At 39.2% G+C, this 17,961-nt stretch overlaps 1 protein-coding gene across 10 annotated transcripts in view; it reads right to left on the bottom strand.

The window, feature by feature from the left end:
• Positions 1–17,961, bottom strand: part of LOC136833389 (uncharacterized) — an 84,892-nt gene that overhangs the window by 25,982 nt on the left and 40,949 nt on the right. For 3 of the 10 annotated variants that reach the window (XM_067095461.1, XM_067095464.1, XM_067095465.1), the window contains exons 7-8: positions 1,565–1,798; positions 1,201–1,400 (exon numbers count right to left, since the gene is read on the bottom strand). In XM_067095461.1, coding sequence (XP_066951562.1) covers positions 1,201–1,400; positions 1,565–1,798 — 434 coding nt within the window. Of the gene's footprint in view, positions 1–234; positions 1,401–1,564; positions 1,799–11,478; positions 11,503–17,961 lie in introns of those variants that run through there. The other 7 variants (XM_067095471.1, XM_067095469.1, XM_067095468.1 and 4 more) reach the window with 4 other exon arrangements.

Genomic DNA, 17,961 nt, shown 5'->3' on the forward strand with positions numbered 1-17,961 from the left:
CGGAAAAATCTTTGTTGATTCCACCTAGGAATAAGACAATACCTCTGCATTTAACCATGTTGCACAATGTTAATCTTCATCCAAAGAGCCTAAACTTCAGTATTTTGTCATTAAACTGTAACATGTTGATTTAGATGATTGCTTCCACTTATAAAACATATACAGACTGTCAGACAATTACTTCACATCCCAAAAAACTGTAAAGAAAGGTTCTGATAAGGGAAAAAAATACAATTTACAAGTGTGAACTTTTCTAAGATTGGGAAACTTGAGACTTTGAATATAATTAACGGGACAATCTCTTGCTTCAATTAAAAGCAAAATATTTTCATAAAAGATTGGAAGATTTTCTATATAAAGTACAGTAAATTGACCAATTTATTTAGCAATGCAGTATACTGCATAGCTCTCAACCAAGTAATTTGAATTTAACATATGTAATAAGAGTGGATAAAAAGTAGTCATCTTGTATGAAAATAGGCAAAGAAGGTTAGACTACAATCACTTAACTTACCTACTTCCATTAAAGATTGATACTGACATGTCTTGACAACAAAAGCTACAACAAGATTTTTACTGTAAGAACCTAAGGCTCATGTAGTCCCTTTGATTTCAGTGTTCCTGAGTTTCTCATGGATTTAATGCATAGGTGCAATGGTTTCCCAGTAAATTACTGACATGTATAAAAAAATCATAGCAACCAAGTTCAATGAACCTTCAGTTGACCAATCTACCCTTTTAGTTGCACTACAAAACTATAAATTTTTCAGTCAAGAGAATTACAACGAGCAATTACTCCTGAATTTAGTTTCCATTTTTTAAGGTCTGGCCACTTTTTGAATACAGTGCACTTTACAGTCACACATACTAAATGTAGTATATTTTCTATCTTTAAAGTGGTTAAATCACATTAAAAAAATACTGTATCACAAATACTCACTGGCATCCCTTGAAAAATCATTAAAGCTTTTCTCAAAGGCAGTTCCATTCCATAATAATCTTTAACCCTTTGCAGATAAGTGAAGATGTTTCTAGAGAAAAGTGTGCACTGTCCAAAATATTACACGAGACATTCAATGCAAAATATATAGTGTGCATTCATTCAGTTAGCCGCCATTTTACTGTCATACTATTCTACAAAGAGTTAAACACAATTATTAGGCTACATCACAAAGTAGTTTTACCATGATGCAGTGTTACCTGTTTCGTTCATCTGTCACCCATATAAGCTTCACATCAAGATTCCTTTGGCGAACTAAATCCTGGAGTTCTTGATACTCACTCATTGTGGATTCAGCCATGTGACACAAGCGACCAATGGTGCGAACTGAATTTTCGTGGAGCAGCAAGAGACGTACTGTGTTCAGCGTGATTGTCGTAGAGACATTAAACCATACATACTGAAAAGTTCACAAATTGTAATCAACTTATGATAAAAACTTTACTGTTACAAAATTTCATATTTACTCTCCCATCATCAAAATGCATCTCAATTATCAAGGCTAACTTCAGTTTTGTTTGGAAGAGAAAACTAAGCAACAAAACTAACATAAATTTTACTTACCTCCAATTTTGTTAGAGGATTTTCATCCAGAAGTGTCTTGAACATGTCATCATGAAGCCACTCGAGTTCACCATCTAAATGTAAATTACGAACCGCTGGTGTATGGCTCAAAAGAAAACGCAGACGTGAATCACTAACCACACCTGTTACGCTTAGGTTTTCTAGGTGAGGATGTGCAGGAGCCTGGATCTCAAAATCCAAACAGTCATCACTCTCATCCAAACTATGACGGGCCTAAACCAATAAAAATTGGATACTTCCTTTAAGATACTGTTAAAACTTAGCGTTATGATCAGTCTTCAAAACCAAATGCTAACACCCAACCTTTTAAAGTACTAGAAAATAACTGAATAAACTGCTATGCCTCGAGGACCTCTAAATCAACACCTTTTTGTCAAAGCTAAAATTTTTTATAAATAAATTGGGAGAACTGTATTTCATGACGATGAAACAGATTCTTATTGCAGTTCTTGTTGTCTACTGGAATAGTTCACACATTTTAAGAGTACAGTATTAGTCACCAAACCACACAACCAGATAAATGACACTCATTATCAATGCCGGTGGCTCCACACAACACACAATGCACACTTACCTTTCCAGCTTATCATTAGCTTTGTATGAGATAATTTGCCTCTTCAGGTGTACATCAGCATAACAAGAGCCTTGAATATTATGGAAAAAATATAACCATATTTTATTTTTTGCAGATACAAATAGGGTGCCTGTTCGATAGGGTTGCAGAAACGCCAGCTGTAACAATTATAAACTAATTTTCATCCTCCCAGTGTTCTATAGTTGATGTAAAGTTGAACTTTAAACCCTTATTCTTGAACAAGATGATAGTTCCTCAGAGCTAATTTCTTTACATGAAACCTCCGGGTACATGTGATGTCCGTGAGAAACTTGCAGAATCCAGACTTGTTCAAACTGATTTTAGTACTGCCTTTGACCACGCAGTTGACCACACAATGTCAATAAATAAGCTTTGTAACTTACAAGTTGGAGGCTATGTACTTTATCTCATTCACAGTATTTTAGGTGACATGCCACAATAAAGCGTATTGTCTACAGTGTGCCTTTTGCAGCACACTTTAGATACTAAAGTTTTTTTGCAGAGTCCTTAGGCATTCCTTTGTCTTTTAAATTTCCTCCATTCCTTTGGTCACTTCCCACATAGCTACCCAACTAATTTAGCATAACCTTGCTTAGATTTTCACCTCTCACTAAAACAGAATCCTCTGATCAAGCCCTGGGAGAGTTTGTAAATGTGACTCAGTAGTTTCACAATACTGTAATACATAATAATACTTATAATAATTTAAAAGACTGACAACAGCAATTTGCTGTTGATGACATTTTTTACTGAGCCTAGACCTATCTTACCTACTGTTCCACAGGGTGGCATTCTGGAAGTTTTGCTGTTTTTAATCTTTGCTAATTACATGATTGTTGATCTGAAGTCTAGATACTAAGATTGTATGGTATACAGATAACATTATTCTTGGTGCAGTATTTAACTACCATCAAGTACAAAATGAAAAATGACATTTTTATAGCAAAATAAAGTTTTATACATACTTACCAAGTAACTACATAGCTATTAGTTTCTACTTTACGTGGCAACTAAAAATTTGAAAATTGTGGTAGCGCTCTTTTGTTTTGGGTGTAGGTAGCTAGCTCCACCCACTTTCGGGAAGAACAGGTACAACACAGCTAAAGAGCTCAAATCGTTTATGCCCTATGTCCATGAGAGGGCAGGAGGGAGGGCTCCGACCATGTAGTTACTTGGTAAGTGCATATAAAACTTTATTTTATTATAAAAATGTCATTTTAATATAAGTAACTTAACAAGTAACTACATAGCTGAATCCCACAGACAGGTGGGATATACTGACATACACTACTCAAAAACACTTGGAAATGGAGATGAATTTGAAATAGAAAAATTAGCTAGCTAATCCAATATGTGGATTGCAATATCGTGGAGAGTGAGGGATTCTGTTTGAAGGCCAATTGAAGTGGCAATTGCCCTAATTTCATGAGCCTTTACTTTACACAAAGGGAGGACATCCTCTTGAATCCTCAGGTGTGATTCAGAAATCACATTCCTTACAAAGGTTAAAGCATTCTTGGATAATGGATGCAATGGGTCCTTAACCGAACACCAGAAATTTCGGGGAGAACCTCTAATGCTTTTAGTTCATCCAATATAAATCTTCAGCACTCTTATGGGCAAACCATTCTCACCTGATCTGCTGGGTCCAGGATATCAGACAAGCTTTTGACAGTAAACAAATGTGGCCAGAAATTCAAGGACTCGAATGGAGGGCTCAAAAGCCATTTAAGAACCATGTCCAAGTTCCAGGCGATCGAGGTTGATTTCTCTTGTTTTGACGTATCCAAAGATATTATCAAATCACTAATATCCTGACTTGCAGACAAGTCTATTCCCCTGTGTTTAAATACCGAATTTAACATAGCCCGGTATCCTTTGATGGTGGACGTAGCTAATCCCCTCAAAGACCTCAGAAAGAGCAAAAAATCTGCAATTTGGGCTAAAGTGGTTTTAGAAGATGAGATGTTATGCTTTCAACACCAGCTTCGAAAGACTGCCCACTTTGTTTGGTACACTGTAGTAGAAGATTGGTGCCTACAACCCACAATTGCTTCTGCAGCTTTTCTTGACAACCCCTTTGCTCTGACAAGCTCCCTGACAGTCTGAAGCCTGTCAGAGCGAGAGTGGATAAGCCTTGATGAAATCGGTGAAAATGAGGCTGTTTGAGAAGCCTTCACTTCTGAGGTAATAGCCTTGGAAATTCTAGAAGTAGGCTGAGAAGGTCCGGGAACCATTCTTTCTGTGGCCAAAATGGAGCTATTAGAGTCATTCTTGTACTGGTGTGAGTGACGAACGAACTTCTTCAACACTTCCTTCACCATGCTGGATGGCGGGAAGGCACACACGGCTAAGTCCGACCAAACCCGCAGCATGGCATCCATTGCCCATGCTTGACTGGAGCTGGTGAACAAAACAGAGGGAGATGATGGTTCCTTGATGTTTAAAACAGGTCTACTGATGGCTTTCCCCACCGTTTCCACAAGTCGGTGCACACCTGCGGATTCAGTGTCTATTCCATCAGAAGAACCTTTTCGCCACTACTTAATTCGTCCGCAAGGACGTTTAGCTTGCCCTGAATGAAGTGTGTCACAATGCTGGTATGACTGTTCTGTGCCCATAAGAGGAATCCCCCCAATTCCTGATGTAGGCCAGTTCGGTCATGCTGTCCAAAAGGACAGCAACTGTCCTGTTGAAAGTTGCTGCTGAGAAGGGTTGCAAAGCCAGATGGATCGCCTTCAGCTCCTTCACACTTATGTGTAAATTCCTTTCGGCTGGAGACCACATCCTGGAAATTTCCATGTCGTTTCAGAGGGCCCTCCAGCCCAGATCTGATGCATCTGAATACGAGGCTAGGTTGGGGCTCTGAGGTACAGCGACTTTCCTACTGAAAATCTGTCTCCTATAAGCCACAACCAAAGGTCCTCCTTGATTTCGGGAGTGATGGGGAAGACAAACAAGTCCGGAAGGTCCTTCCTGTGTCAACTGGCCTTTAGGAAGAACAGTAACATTCTGGTGTGTAATTTCCCCAATGGCATGAACTTCTTGATGGATGACAGTGTTCCTACGAGGTTCATTCATTCGTTGGCTGAGCAGGACAGGCAAGAGGGGAATTTTCAGACTTTCTGAGGGCAGTCTTGAATCCTTTGATGGGATGGAAAAGCCCAAAAATTCAGAGAACCAATCTTCATCCCCAAATAAAGAAATGATTGAGTAGGGCGTAGTTGGCATTTCTTGAAGTTGATTAGAAGACCCAAATCCTGGGTGAGGTGGAGAGTCTTCTGAAGTCCTCCTTGCATTTGGATCTCAAGGGGGAGCATAGAAGCCAGTCGTTTAAATATAGACTGACATTGATACCCTGGAAAACAAACCTCAGATACTTCCTAGATTCTGGGTGTACTGGAACATGGAAGTATGCGTCCCGCATGTCGATCGTCACCATCCAGTCTCCCTACTGGATGGCTGACAGGACTGGATGGTTCATTTTTATCCTGAACTTTGTTGTTTGAATGAAGAAGTTCAGAGCACTGACATCCACTACAAGTCTTCAAGCTCCCGATGACTTGGGGACGACAAACAGGCGGTTGTAGTACCCCTCTGTGCTTAATTCTTTGACCACTTCCACAGCTTGTTTCTCGAGTAGGGCTGAGACTTCTCAAGACAGGGCTGAAAACCTCCCAGAGCCTATTGAGTAGGCTTTTAAGCTGATGGGCGAGGTTACTAAGGGAGGTTTCTCGCTGAAAGGGATTGCAAAGCCCTCCTTTAGAACTTTTAAAACCCAAGGCTCCACATTCCTGGCCTTCCATTTGCCCCAAAAATGGAGAACCCTTACTCCCACAGGGACACGGAGGACAGGATCCTCACTTGTAAGTGATGGGTTTGACAGTCGTCGTCTTGCTAGATCGTACTGGCTGGGGATTAGTTCATGGGAGGGATTAAAGCGGCCTCTGCCATCTTCAAAGGGCTGCTGTGCCAGAGGGGAGACTGTCTTAACACTCGCAGTCGCCAAAGGTGCTCGTCCTGGTTCCCTGGTATGTCTGGTCGAATGTGCTAGCAAATCTTGTGCAGACTTCTATTGAAGTTCAGTTCTTCATTGGAGGGGTGGGTAGAGTTTTCGGCTAGCATGCTGTTGGCCCAGCGTTCGACTCTCTGAGTGGCCAATGAAGAATTAGAGGAATTTATTTCTGGTGATAGAAATTAATTTCTCGTCATAATGTGGTTCAGATCCCACAATAAGCTGTAGGTCCCATTGCTAGGTAACCAGTTGGTTCTTAGCCACGTAAAATAAATCTAATCCTCTGGGCCAGCCCTAGGAGAGCTGTTAACCAGCTCAGTGGTCTGGTTAAACTAAGGTATACTTAACTTTTTTCTATTGAAGTTCAGCTGTCAATTGTTCTGAAGTAGCTTGCAGAAACAAACTCTTACAATCCAAGGGAACAAACAGGAGGGACGATCTCTGAGAGGGGGTGATTCCTTTTGTGGAGTAAGAACACCATAAGTCCCTCTTTTTGAACACTTCTGTCGAAAAGATGGTTGCCAACTCATGGGGTGCTGTCTCTAATCGCTCTGTCAGCACATGAAAGAACCCCTAGCCAGTCTGTAGTGAAGTTTTCCTGAAGAGTGGTGCAGTCTTCTATTTTCTTGGCTAGAGCCCCCATGGTCCAGTCCAAGAAGCCCAGGACCTCGAAGACCTTGAAAATATCTTTAATGAGATGGTCTAGTGCCAAACCCATAAATAAAATCCTGGCAGAGGAGAACGCCGAAAGACATCTCACATCAATGAGACTGAAGAAGTCCCTTGAGAGGAGGCAGAAACTCCCAAGGAAGGAGCTTCTCCAGTAGAGTACGACAAATATCTAGATCCGGAGGCTCCTGTGACACTGAAGCAGGTTTCTAAAGGAGGTTTAAAATGTTGTTCAACCGATGTTGAATTGGAGCCAAAGACGGGTCCTCAGTGACAGGAGAGACCGCACTTGTCAGGTCAGAGACTGGATGTCCTAACTGGGGTGCCAAATGCTTGACAACTGCTGAGTGTACACCAACTTATGAGCCAACAGAAATAGGGTGCTCGGACACTGGGCACTCGTACGCCGGGTGCTTGGACACTGGACGTTTCACGGACGCTGAACGTTTCGTGGACACTGGGAGCTTGGACATTGGGTGCTTATACCCTAGGCACTTGGACATCGGATGCACATACACTGGGTGCTCGCACACTGGGCGCCCGGACATTGGGCGCTCGGACTCTGGGCACTTGGACACTGGGCACTAGTGCACTGAGTGCTTAAACACTGGGCACTCGGCAGTTACCGAAGATACATGCGGAGCTTGACTGGGGAGTTCCCAAAAATTGCAGGAGGGAAGCGTACTATGATACACTTGAAAAGTGCTGACTGCACCCTTTGGCCCCATGAGAGTCCAAGTCGTTAGACGACAAGGTATGCACATCAAACCGGACACCTTTCCAGTGGCCGTCCACAGAGTTCTGGGATTTTCACACAAAAGGCTCGGATGAGGAAGTGACTACCCGTGGGCAAACCCAGCCGACCTCCCTTGGACTGCCTGTTTGCTTCCTCCCAGGTGAGCAAGGGACCTTGGTCTGGGAGTGTTGGTGGGATGAGTAGCCACCCCCTCTACTGACACTGCACTTGCACCAACACTACTGAACTTATCCATCAGGAATCTTACCGAATCCCCAATCTGGGAAAAGGTATTCACAAGTAGATTGAATTTCTGATGTACACTCGGCAAGAAAAGTGAAGATACAGTTTTCTTTATATTTCGTTCATCGAATTTTAATTTTTTCTTACAGAAAACACATAATCTCGGTAAATTTACTCTAGAATATGAAAATACAATGCAAATTATATCATATATGTTAAATCTACAAACAAAAACATTCAGATACTTAAAATAATTAGATGCATGTCCTGAAGTAATCAGAATTTCAGATGACTTCTGTTCATAGAGACTAAAAGATAGTGTGTGGATATCTCGGTGTAGTACTATTTATCAGAACGGCAATATTTACCGTTTTCCATTATGGACAGGTTATTGCATCACACGAGATAATGATGATTTCTTTAATTTTTACACATTCATATTTGTATTTCACGTGTTAAAAGTCAGCTGGAATTAATGGCAGTAAAATGCTGCAACAGCTACGTAAGTTGACCAAATCTATTTAACTGCAAGAGTGTTCTCTAAGATGTGTGGAGCACCATGAAAACACATGTAACTGGATGTTTTTGACGTTACCGTAGTTTTTTTCTCTCTCTCTCTCTCTCTATCTCTCTCTCTCCCCATTGCTAAAACATACTATACAAATATAGAATCGCTCAACCTCTAAAAGAAAAATAATGAAATGAGTAGCTCTACATATACTGTAGGCCCAGGCTTACACAACAGCAACTCTCTCTCTCTCTCATCGAACATTGCATTCGCCTTATTGTTCCCAAGTTTTTCGCTGGACATAGCTCAAATTTAACTGATTTCATTATGGATGATCGCGTTGATTATGCGATTCCGCTCATGGTGGTGTCATAAATTTCATTTGTGTAAGGTTAATTGGTAGGTAAAGTCGAAAATGTTTAGTTTGCTCAGAACTGTCGCTGCAAATTACAACTTGAACGTAAAATACTGTAAAGCTTGGTTAACCTGCATTTAAGTATCAATGATGTCAGAATCGTAATATGATTGAAAGTTATAGAGGTCAAGCAAAAACCAACACACTAAGACTGAAGCTCCTTTCTAAAGTTGCCGGATGTCACAATATTGAGCACTATACGAGTATGTCCTAAGATTTAAAAAACTGTACTTTCACTTTTCTGCCGAAAACATGGGTCAAGGTATGGGCAGACATAGTACCTGTAAACTTTACTGATCTGCGAATATCAAGCATTAGAATACGAATAAAAAAACGATAATTATGTAATTTATAATTTATACAGCCAACCAATAAAAATTACAACATTGTCAAAATACAATGCAAATTATATCATATAGTTAAATCTGCAAAACAAAAACTTTCAGATACTTAAAACACCTCATGCATGTCCGAAGTAATCAAAATTTCTCAGAGGACTTCTTCATAGAGATCTAAAGATAGTGTGTGGATATCTTGGTGTAGTATGTTTATCAGAATGGGCAATATTTACCTGCTTTCCATTATGAACAGGCTTATTATTGCATCATCATACGAGATAATGATAATTTATTTAATTTTCACAGATTCATTTTGTATTTCACAGTCTTAAAGGTCAGCTGAATTAATGGTAGTAAATGTTGACAGCCAGGAAGGTTGGACTCAATCTATTTAAACCAAAAGAGCGCTTCTTATGATGTGCTGAGTACCGCGATAACTTCGGCAGGAAAACACAAGTAACTGGATGTTTTTAACGTTGCATAGTCCCTCTCTCTCCCCATCCCCTCTCTCTCTAAAACATAATTGTACAAATCCATTGCTAAACATACTGTACACAACAGCAACTCTCTCTCTCTCTCTCCATAGTATATAGTATCCAATCTCTAAAAGAAAAATAATGAAATGAGTAGCTCTACATATAGGCCTAGGCTTTACACAACAGCAACTCTCTCTTTCACCATAACATTGCATTCGCCTTTATTGTTCCCCTAAGTTTTCGTTGACAGCTCAAAATTTAACTCTGATTTCATTATGATGATCGCTATTTCCGACATGCAAGCATTCCATTCATTGTGGTGTCAAATTCATATGTGCAAGGTTACTCAGAGGTTAGAAAAATGTCTGGCTTGCTCAGAACTGTCAGCTGCAAATTACAACTTGAAACGGGAATACTGTAAAGCTTACTACTGCACTTAAGTATCAATGATTTGTGAACCGCAGAATATGATTGAAAGTTATGGGTCACAAAAACAAAACACAATAAGACTGAAGCCCTCCCCTTTCTAAAGTTGCCAGATGTCTCATTATTTAGCAATATATGTCCAAGATTTAAAAACCTAAAATCCCTACTTTTCACTGAAACATGAGCTCCTAGACTAGCAATGGCATTAGGTTCGGAAGAATGGGAGCCAGGGATCAGAAGAGTAGCTGGAAACGTCAGAGGACTTGAGATAGGGGAAAAAGCAGTCACAGGTATTGAAGGGACAGGTAAATCCACAACATCTACCTTAGGAGAATTAACCTGACTAGCAGAAGCTCTAGCTTCGGCCCTAGCAGTTGCCTTCCTCTGTCTGTCAATGGAAAACTTTATATGTCCATTTAAAGTTTTCCATCTCCCCTTGCATTCATCACAATTAAGGTCTGGCAAGCAAACTTGCCCTCTACAAGAACAACAAATTGTGTGGCTGTCATATTTAACTGACATGAGCTAGGTATTGCAGCCTTTACTGCAGTGCCTAACACTAGACAAGCTAGAATCTGACATACTAAGTCAAAATCAGAACACAACTGGAAAAGTCCCAAATATTAACTAGGCTAATTAAGATTAGTGCACTAACAAAATCACAGAATACTTCACCAAATAAAACAAAAATCACAACCATCTGGTGAAAAGGAATTCAAAGAGCTGCTCAACAATCAATGTTTAGTCATTGACCAGCTGAAACGAACTGAGCTCTTTAGGTGTGTTGTACCCATTCCTCCCTGAAAGTGGGCGGGGCTAGCTACCTACACCCAAAACAAAAGAGCGCTAGCGCAATTTTCAAATTTTGAGCTGCTGCATAAAGGAGAAACTAATAGCTATGTAGTTACTTGGTAAGTTACTTACATAAGATTTCTGTTTAACTTAACAGATCTGGAATGGATAAGAGACTGGTGTAGTTTGTGGGACAATTAGCTAATTACACCAAAAACTAAGATGTAATAAATCAGGTACTCTCACACTTTTTCCTCTCATTATTTGACAACAAAGGAGAAAAAGTGAGCAAACCATAGTTACAGAAATTGGACAGCTAAGTAGGAAGAGACCATAAAGACTAGAAAAAGGAAAGGTAAAAACCAATGCTGTTGGGGGACTAAAAGAATTTAGAACCTTCAGCACCATCTACTGTATAGTGCACTGCACTAGGCACACTGTAAGTGGTATTCCCTAAATGTAAGTGTTAAGTTCCGGAATAACAAAGGTATATTGAAATATAACACCTTAATTACCACACCACTAAACATTTATGGTGAGTTTTACAAGTTCATAAACTGATTAAGCTTTTCCTTTTTTAAGCTAATCATCTAAAATACCCATATCACACGATACTAATTACACAGACAACATAAGTAAAAGAAAACCAGGGACAAAACCACAATCCTCTATTAGCTTACCCTAAAGACCCGCTCCGAATCTGCCTTTTAAAATAACCAATTCTTGTTAGCATTTTTCCTATACAGTACATATACAAATTCAATATTATATAAAGACAAAGGTTTCAATGTAGTAAAAATGAAATAAGGTATAGCAAGGCAACATTAACAATAGCTACTACATTTGCTGGAAGACTATATAAAATATCAATAAATCATAAAACATTTTGCAACATGTTTTTGAAAATTAACCCTTTCAGATTCTGATGATGAAGATTGTCAATGTCCAGTTTTCAAGCAATGAGATTACGATGATGACGATTTTTGTAATAAATTTACCATAAATTGTAAATGTGTCAGGGCAACAAAAACTGATAGCGCATATGGAAGTTTGTTGTTGACATGGAAACTGGTAGGCCAAGCTTACAGACTGTGAGTGCTCATACACGACGGCACTCAAGGGCCAGTCTGAGAGACTGATTGACCTCGCTTTGATTGCTGTGATTTATATATTAATATTCACATTAATATTTGCCATTTGACATTACTTTTTTTACTGAAATATATTTCAGTCATTGAAGATTAGAATGAAAATGCCAAAGTGCCAAAAAGCACTGTCTTCTTAAGGGAAAGAGTGATAATGCATCAGACTGACCAAGTAACAACATAAACAGTACCAACTAAGTTTCCTTTAATGCAACTTAGTGAATTCTGGTTGCCTCTTTCATTCCTCACCCTGTCCCTGGCATCTCAACTTCCACCAAAGGCATGTCAGTATCAAGGACTTCCGCCTCCACTCCTTCAGTGCTTGAAGAAGAGATGCCCACAAAACAAAGGCCAAGGATTGTCGACCCTTTCATTCATCTTTCCCCAGTAGTCTGCTTGTGGCCAAAAGGCTGTCAGATTTCCTGGAGCAGAAAAAAAGGTTCCAAGGGTGTTATGTGAATGGCATATAGAAAGATGCTGCCTTTCTGTGTGCAGCTTGCAAAGTCCCTCTGTGGACATGTAAAGACAGCTTCCAATTATATCTCACCCAAAGAAAGTACTGAAGCATCAAGTTGGGGAAGGATTCCCATGGACTAACATTGTCGTGGAGGCAGAAGTAGAACAATTTAAAAGCGCCGCCTCCTCCTTCTCATTGAATGACGTTATCTGCAAGATCTTCAAAATCACATCAGTGTTGAGGAGGAACATTGCAATGAAGACCAAGATGTTATGGTGAGTATGCAGAAAACTATCATTTTATACATGCATTTTTTTGTTGTGTGTCTATTTTATGCAAGTAATTTACCTACCATATGTTTAGAAACCTCATTTATCATTCATTTGCGTGGCTCAACAAGAAATGAGATATGTAAAGTATACTGTTTCTTTTGTTGAGCAAATCTTTAAAAACGAATAAGTTTTACATTTTTCATATACTGCAACCTCTTAGTGGAGCTCAAAGTCTGAGCCATGTGTTGCATATTTTATTGGTGTTTCTCCTGCATTCCTGGGAGAAAATCCATTAAAGTTACGTATCAGTGGAAACCTTGTATTTATTTAACTACTGTACAATGCAAAGATAATATATATATATATATATACAGTAAACCCCCCGTACTTCTGGGGATGCGTACCACAATCCCCCCCCCCCCACCCACGCGAATAGCTAGAACCCGCGAATACTTAGAATCCTTCTAAAAACACTTCGAACTGCCTATTTTGATAGTTCAAACACAAAAAAACACTAAAGACGCTTATACAGGTATTATCCTACTTACGATGGGGTTAGGTTCCGAAAAAACCCATTGTTTGTTGGAAAAAAACATATCTCGAATATAGCCTAGCCTACACTAGGGTATTCAGTACCATGTATACATATATGGTAGCCTACCCTACACTATAAAGTATACTCTATACATACCTGGTATAATTATTAATATCAGCTAATTCTGGAGGTTCATGCAGAATGACATGATAATTCAATACAAAGAGAAATTGAATAACAAACAAGAATTAGCTTAGCCTACACTATAGTATACCGTATTTTTGGGCTCGGGCTGTCGTCCTGATGAAAGGTTCCCTTAGGCAGCTTTCTACAGTACAAATACTGCTAAATGCACCAGAGAAAAAAACAAAAGGGTTTGTGGAGTTCCAACCCCCACTGCGACTATCCAATACAGATATCGTGTATGTAACAGGGACGTATGCAAGCATAGCCACAGCTATCTTACCCGGCATAGAGTTAACCTCGTCGCTAGGAAGGGGTAACGATTGATATTGGGGAGCCGTTACATCGCCTATGTCTCCCGATATCAGTGTGCGTAGCTAGCGACAGACCTACGTCATTCCCTTTTAGCAGCCGACTAGTTTCATTCCCTGTAACTCCCTCCTGTTATTTTGCTGCTTTTTCTCTTATTTGGATCATGGCTTCATCTTCTCCTCTCATCATGCAGTAGACCTGGAGTTGTTGACAAGGAAGACCTTGTTTCTGCTTGCAATGGCTTCCGGTGCTTGCGTTTCTGAGATAGTGGCCCTTTCTCGTGATCCTGGCCACGTCCAGGTTTCGGATTCTGGGGAAGCTACCCTTTATCCAGATCCTTCGTTCCTCGCAAAGAATGAGCTCCCTACCAAACGCTGGGGTCCCTGGCAGATCCTGTCACTTCCACAAGACACCACTTTATGCCCTGTATCCTGTATTCAGGCCTACCTCCAGGCCATGGCGGCTTGGAAAGGGGGCCAACTCTTTTGTCGTACTACAGGTGCCAACATCTCCAAGGACAGCGTAAGATCCAAGATACTTTACTTCATTAAGACAGCAGACCCAGACAGTGTGCCTGCGGGTCATGAGGTTAGGAAAGTTGCTTCTTCAATCAATTTCTTCCAACACATGGATTTTGAGGACCTTACGGGCTATACAGGCTGGAAGTCCCCTAAGGTTTTCTTCAGGCACTACTGTAAGTAGATCCAAGAAGTTAAGCACCATCTTGTCACTGCGGGGAAGGTAATTTCCCCCCAGTCTTAACAATGCTCATCTCTCATTCCATTGCCATATTCTATACTATTATCCCCTTTATATTAATAGTTTGGTAATTTGCCTGGCCAAGTTTGGTCAATAATGGTTACTTTAAGTGATTTTTGGCTGACAAGTGTTATTGTCATGAATGTTAAATTTAATATTGAATATTGTAATAAAATCCTATAAATGTCATTTGGTGTTTTCTTCCTGCATGTCCTGCTGTTGTGTACCAATTAATTATCCCTATTATAATTGTATTGCTCACCACCTTGAGTGTTATCTAATTTAATGGTTAAAAGGGCCCAAGTCTCCCTTCTTTACCCTCGAGATGGTCTGTCCTTCACCTCGTCCTTTTATGTATAAGGAGTTCACTCTACCCACTCTTGGTCGGTTCATAGACTTTCACCTTCGGCTTTGCCTGAGGTTCTAGTATGGTCAAACCGCTCACAGACATGCATTTCATGGAGGTTGTCTTGGTTGGATTGATTTTTCATATCACTCCCCTGATGGGAATAGTCATTCTCAGGATGGTGTTCCTGGTATGGTCAGATTTAGTCTTCTGAGCAATGCAAATTTCTCTGGTACACTTTCATCAGGACGACACAGCCCGAGCCCAAAATCGGATTTTGATGTAGGAAAACTCTATTTTTGGGTGAGGTAGCTGTGTCGTCCTGATGAACCTGCCCGTTACAGTTAGGCCTTCCCCACTGATTGCTCAGTGACGGATTCTCCCCAAGCAACTAGTCCGGCTTGAGGGAATGACGTAGGTCCGTCGCTAGCTGCGCACACTGATATTGGGAGACACAGGCGATGTAACGTTACCCGTTCCTAGCAGACGAGGTTAAATCTACGCGGGGTAAGATAGCTGTGGCTATGCTTGCATACGTCCCTGTTACATACACGATATCCGTATTGGATAGTCGCAGTGGGGGTTGGAACTCCACAGACCCTTTTGTTTTTTTCTCTGGTACATTTAGCAGTATTTGTACTGTAGAAAGCTGCCTAAGGGAACCTTTCATCAGGACGACACAGCTACCTCACCCAAAAATAGATTTTTCCTATGTCAAAATCCGTTAAATATAAGGTAGCGTAGCCTACATTATACTGTACTCTTTTTTTTCACATATTGTATTGTACAAACAACAACATAACGAATATGCATCTTTTCCATAAATCTTTTGAAATTTTATGCCTTAATTCACTGTATCCAATAATATTGTATATAGTTCTTTGCTGGGTGAGCGGGTTCCGTTCTCAGCTACCACTCTGAAGGTCGCGAGTTCGAATCTCCGAGCGGCTAGTGAAGAACAAGACAAATTTGTTTCTGGTGATAGAAATTAATTTCTTGCCATAATGTGGTTCGGATTCCACAATAAGCTGTAGGGCCCGTTGCTAGGTAACCAATTGGTTCTTAGCCACATAAAAAAAATAAATCTAATCCTACGGGCCAGCCCTAGGAGAGCTGTTAATCAGCTCAGTGGTCTGGTTAAACTAAGATATACTTACTTACTTAATATTGTATATATTCTTATATTGCTTTTGTATTCTAAATTGCAATCATAGCGATCAATGTTTTGGTTTGGAAATCGTTTACATGGTGTTTATTTCGCCATGTTTAACTCAGTTCAGAGCGCTTTTCTTCCTTCTAGTGTTTAAATTAATTCCTAGATACTTTATTTATATGGCAAGGTTATTTTTGTTATACTGGTACGCAAGTGTTTTAAGTTGAAATATAACTTCTAAATACATCTCGTTGTGAAATTAATTTAGCTATTTTTTTCGCGAGATGACGCTACTGCTTAAAGGCATTTATGTAAAAATCGATTCCATTCCCTATTTTCACTTGATTTCATCATAACACGGCTTTTAATTATTTATTGTTTATCGGTAAAACAGCAGTACGTGTTCTTTCATGCCCAGTAGTTTTGATTAAAATACTTTGTCTCCAATTTTAATTACGGTCGCATTTCATCCATGTTGCCGATGCATAAAATTTATAGTCATCAGCAGCTTGAACATTGTTTTCTCAGCTTCAGCTACACCTTGCAGCTTAAATTTAGCAGTATATTTCCTTGCCAACCTTTTATCCATACCGAATAAGGGTATAATGTAAAAATATATCAGTCCTATTCTAATTAACTCATTTGTAGTATAACCTACGGTAACTGTGTATTACCATACGATGGTTGAAATACTAGCAAAAGGGCTGTTGTTATCCAATTCGGTGATAAACAAAACAACACTTTCTTGGTCGGTTGTCTATGGCCGCACGCATTTACGCAAGAGTATAATGTTGCTAACAATACTTTTATCATTCTCTGTTACTTTTTTAACTAGAAGTTGGGATAACGAGTTGGAGGAAAAGAAGCTGGTCTATTGTAATTTGGTCTCTCTTGCTGCCTGTACGCTGCTGCCTGTGGCCGTGCAAAATTTAAAAATATTTTATATTTTATAAATAAATATTGTTGGATCAGTATTCATTGCTTACCTCATTGCAAAATCTAATTATCGTTAAGTGAAATATCGTAACTTGAGCACTACCTGAGTATTTTAATAGTTTTATCACAAAAAGTGCATTTAGTCATGAAAATGAGATGCAAATACTTTAATTAGTGAATTTTTCTCAGTGAAAAATACCGTGAGTGGGCGGATTTTCAGCAAATAATGCATATATGTTAATTTGCCAATATTACAAATATTATATATATATTAGTATTTGTAATATTGGCAAATTAAAAAAATACATGATACTGCAACTTTCTTCAATCAGCTAACTTTTGTGTGGTAGGCATGTGAGTTTTGTTGCACTAGTTTATAGTTTTGTTGTAATGTGGCACAAACACAATTGAATTATTTATCAATGCAAAAGTCATTTAAAAACTGACAAACTGTTATTCCAGAGGCAATCTTATGTCACTCAATTAAATATTAATGCATTCTGCGATATCATACAAGGCTAAAATAGTAATGAATTTTATATTACATTCATTGTAATAACAATTTATCATACTTCTGTAAAGAGTAAACATAAATGGGATCTCTCTTCTATTTATCGTGATTTTTTCTTTTGTCTTCTGGCATTTTTAAACATGTCATGATTAAGGTTCAACATTTCAGCTTTAAAATAAAAAACAAATTCATTAAGGTAGCTTGAAGAATGATGTTACAAGGAGCAACCAAAGAAAATTACTGCTAAGCATTTTTGCTCAGTCAGTTATGGGTGAGTGTTCTAGTGCAGAGAGATTTTGACCCCCCTCCAAATCCTCCAAATGTGTATGCAGAAAAATATCCTTACTATTTGAAAACACAAATATCTTGCGTTTGATTTAAATGTGTACATAGGCTATGTCTCGGTTATTTTAGAATTAAATAAACACACAAATCCATTACTAAAGAATCCTTTTGGAATAAAATAGGTAGATTCTTAAAAGAAGATACAGGTGAATGTGAGATTATCTAGTTACTGAAGGTTACTGGCAATTTGTTCTTTTCAACTAAAATAC

The sequence above is a fragment of the Macrobrachium rosenbergii genome, chromosome 51 (assembly GCF_040412425.1).
Source record: "Macrobrachium rosenbergii isolate ZJJX-2024 chromosome 51, ASM4041242v1, whole genome shotgun sequence".
NCBI lineage: Eukaryota > Metazoa > Arthropoda > Malacostraca > Decapoda > Palaemonidae > Macrobrachium > Macrobrachium rosenbergii.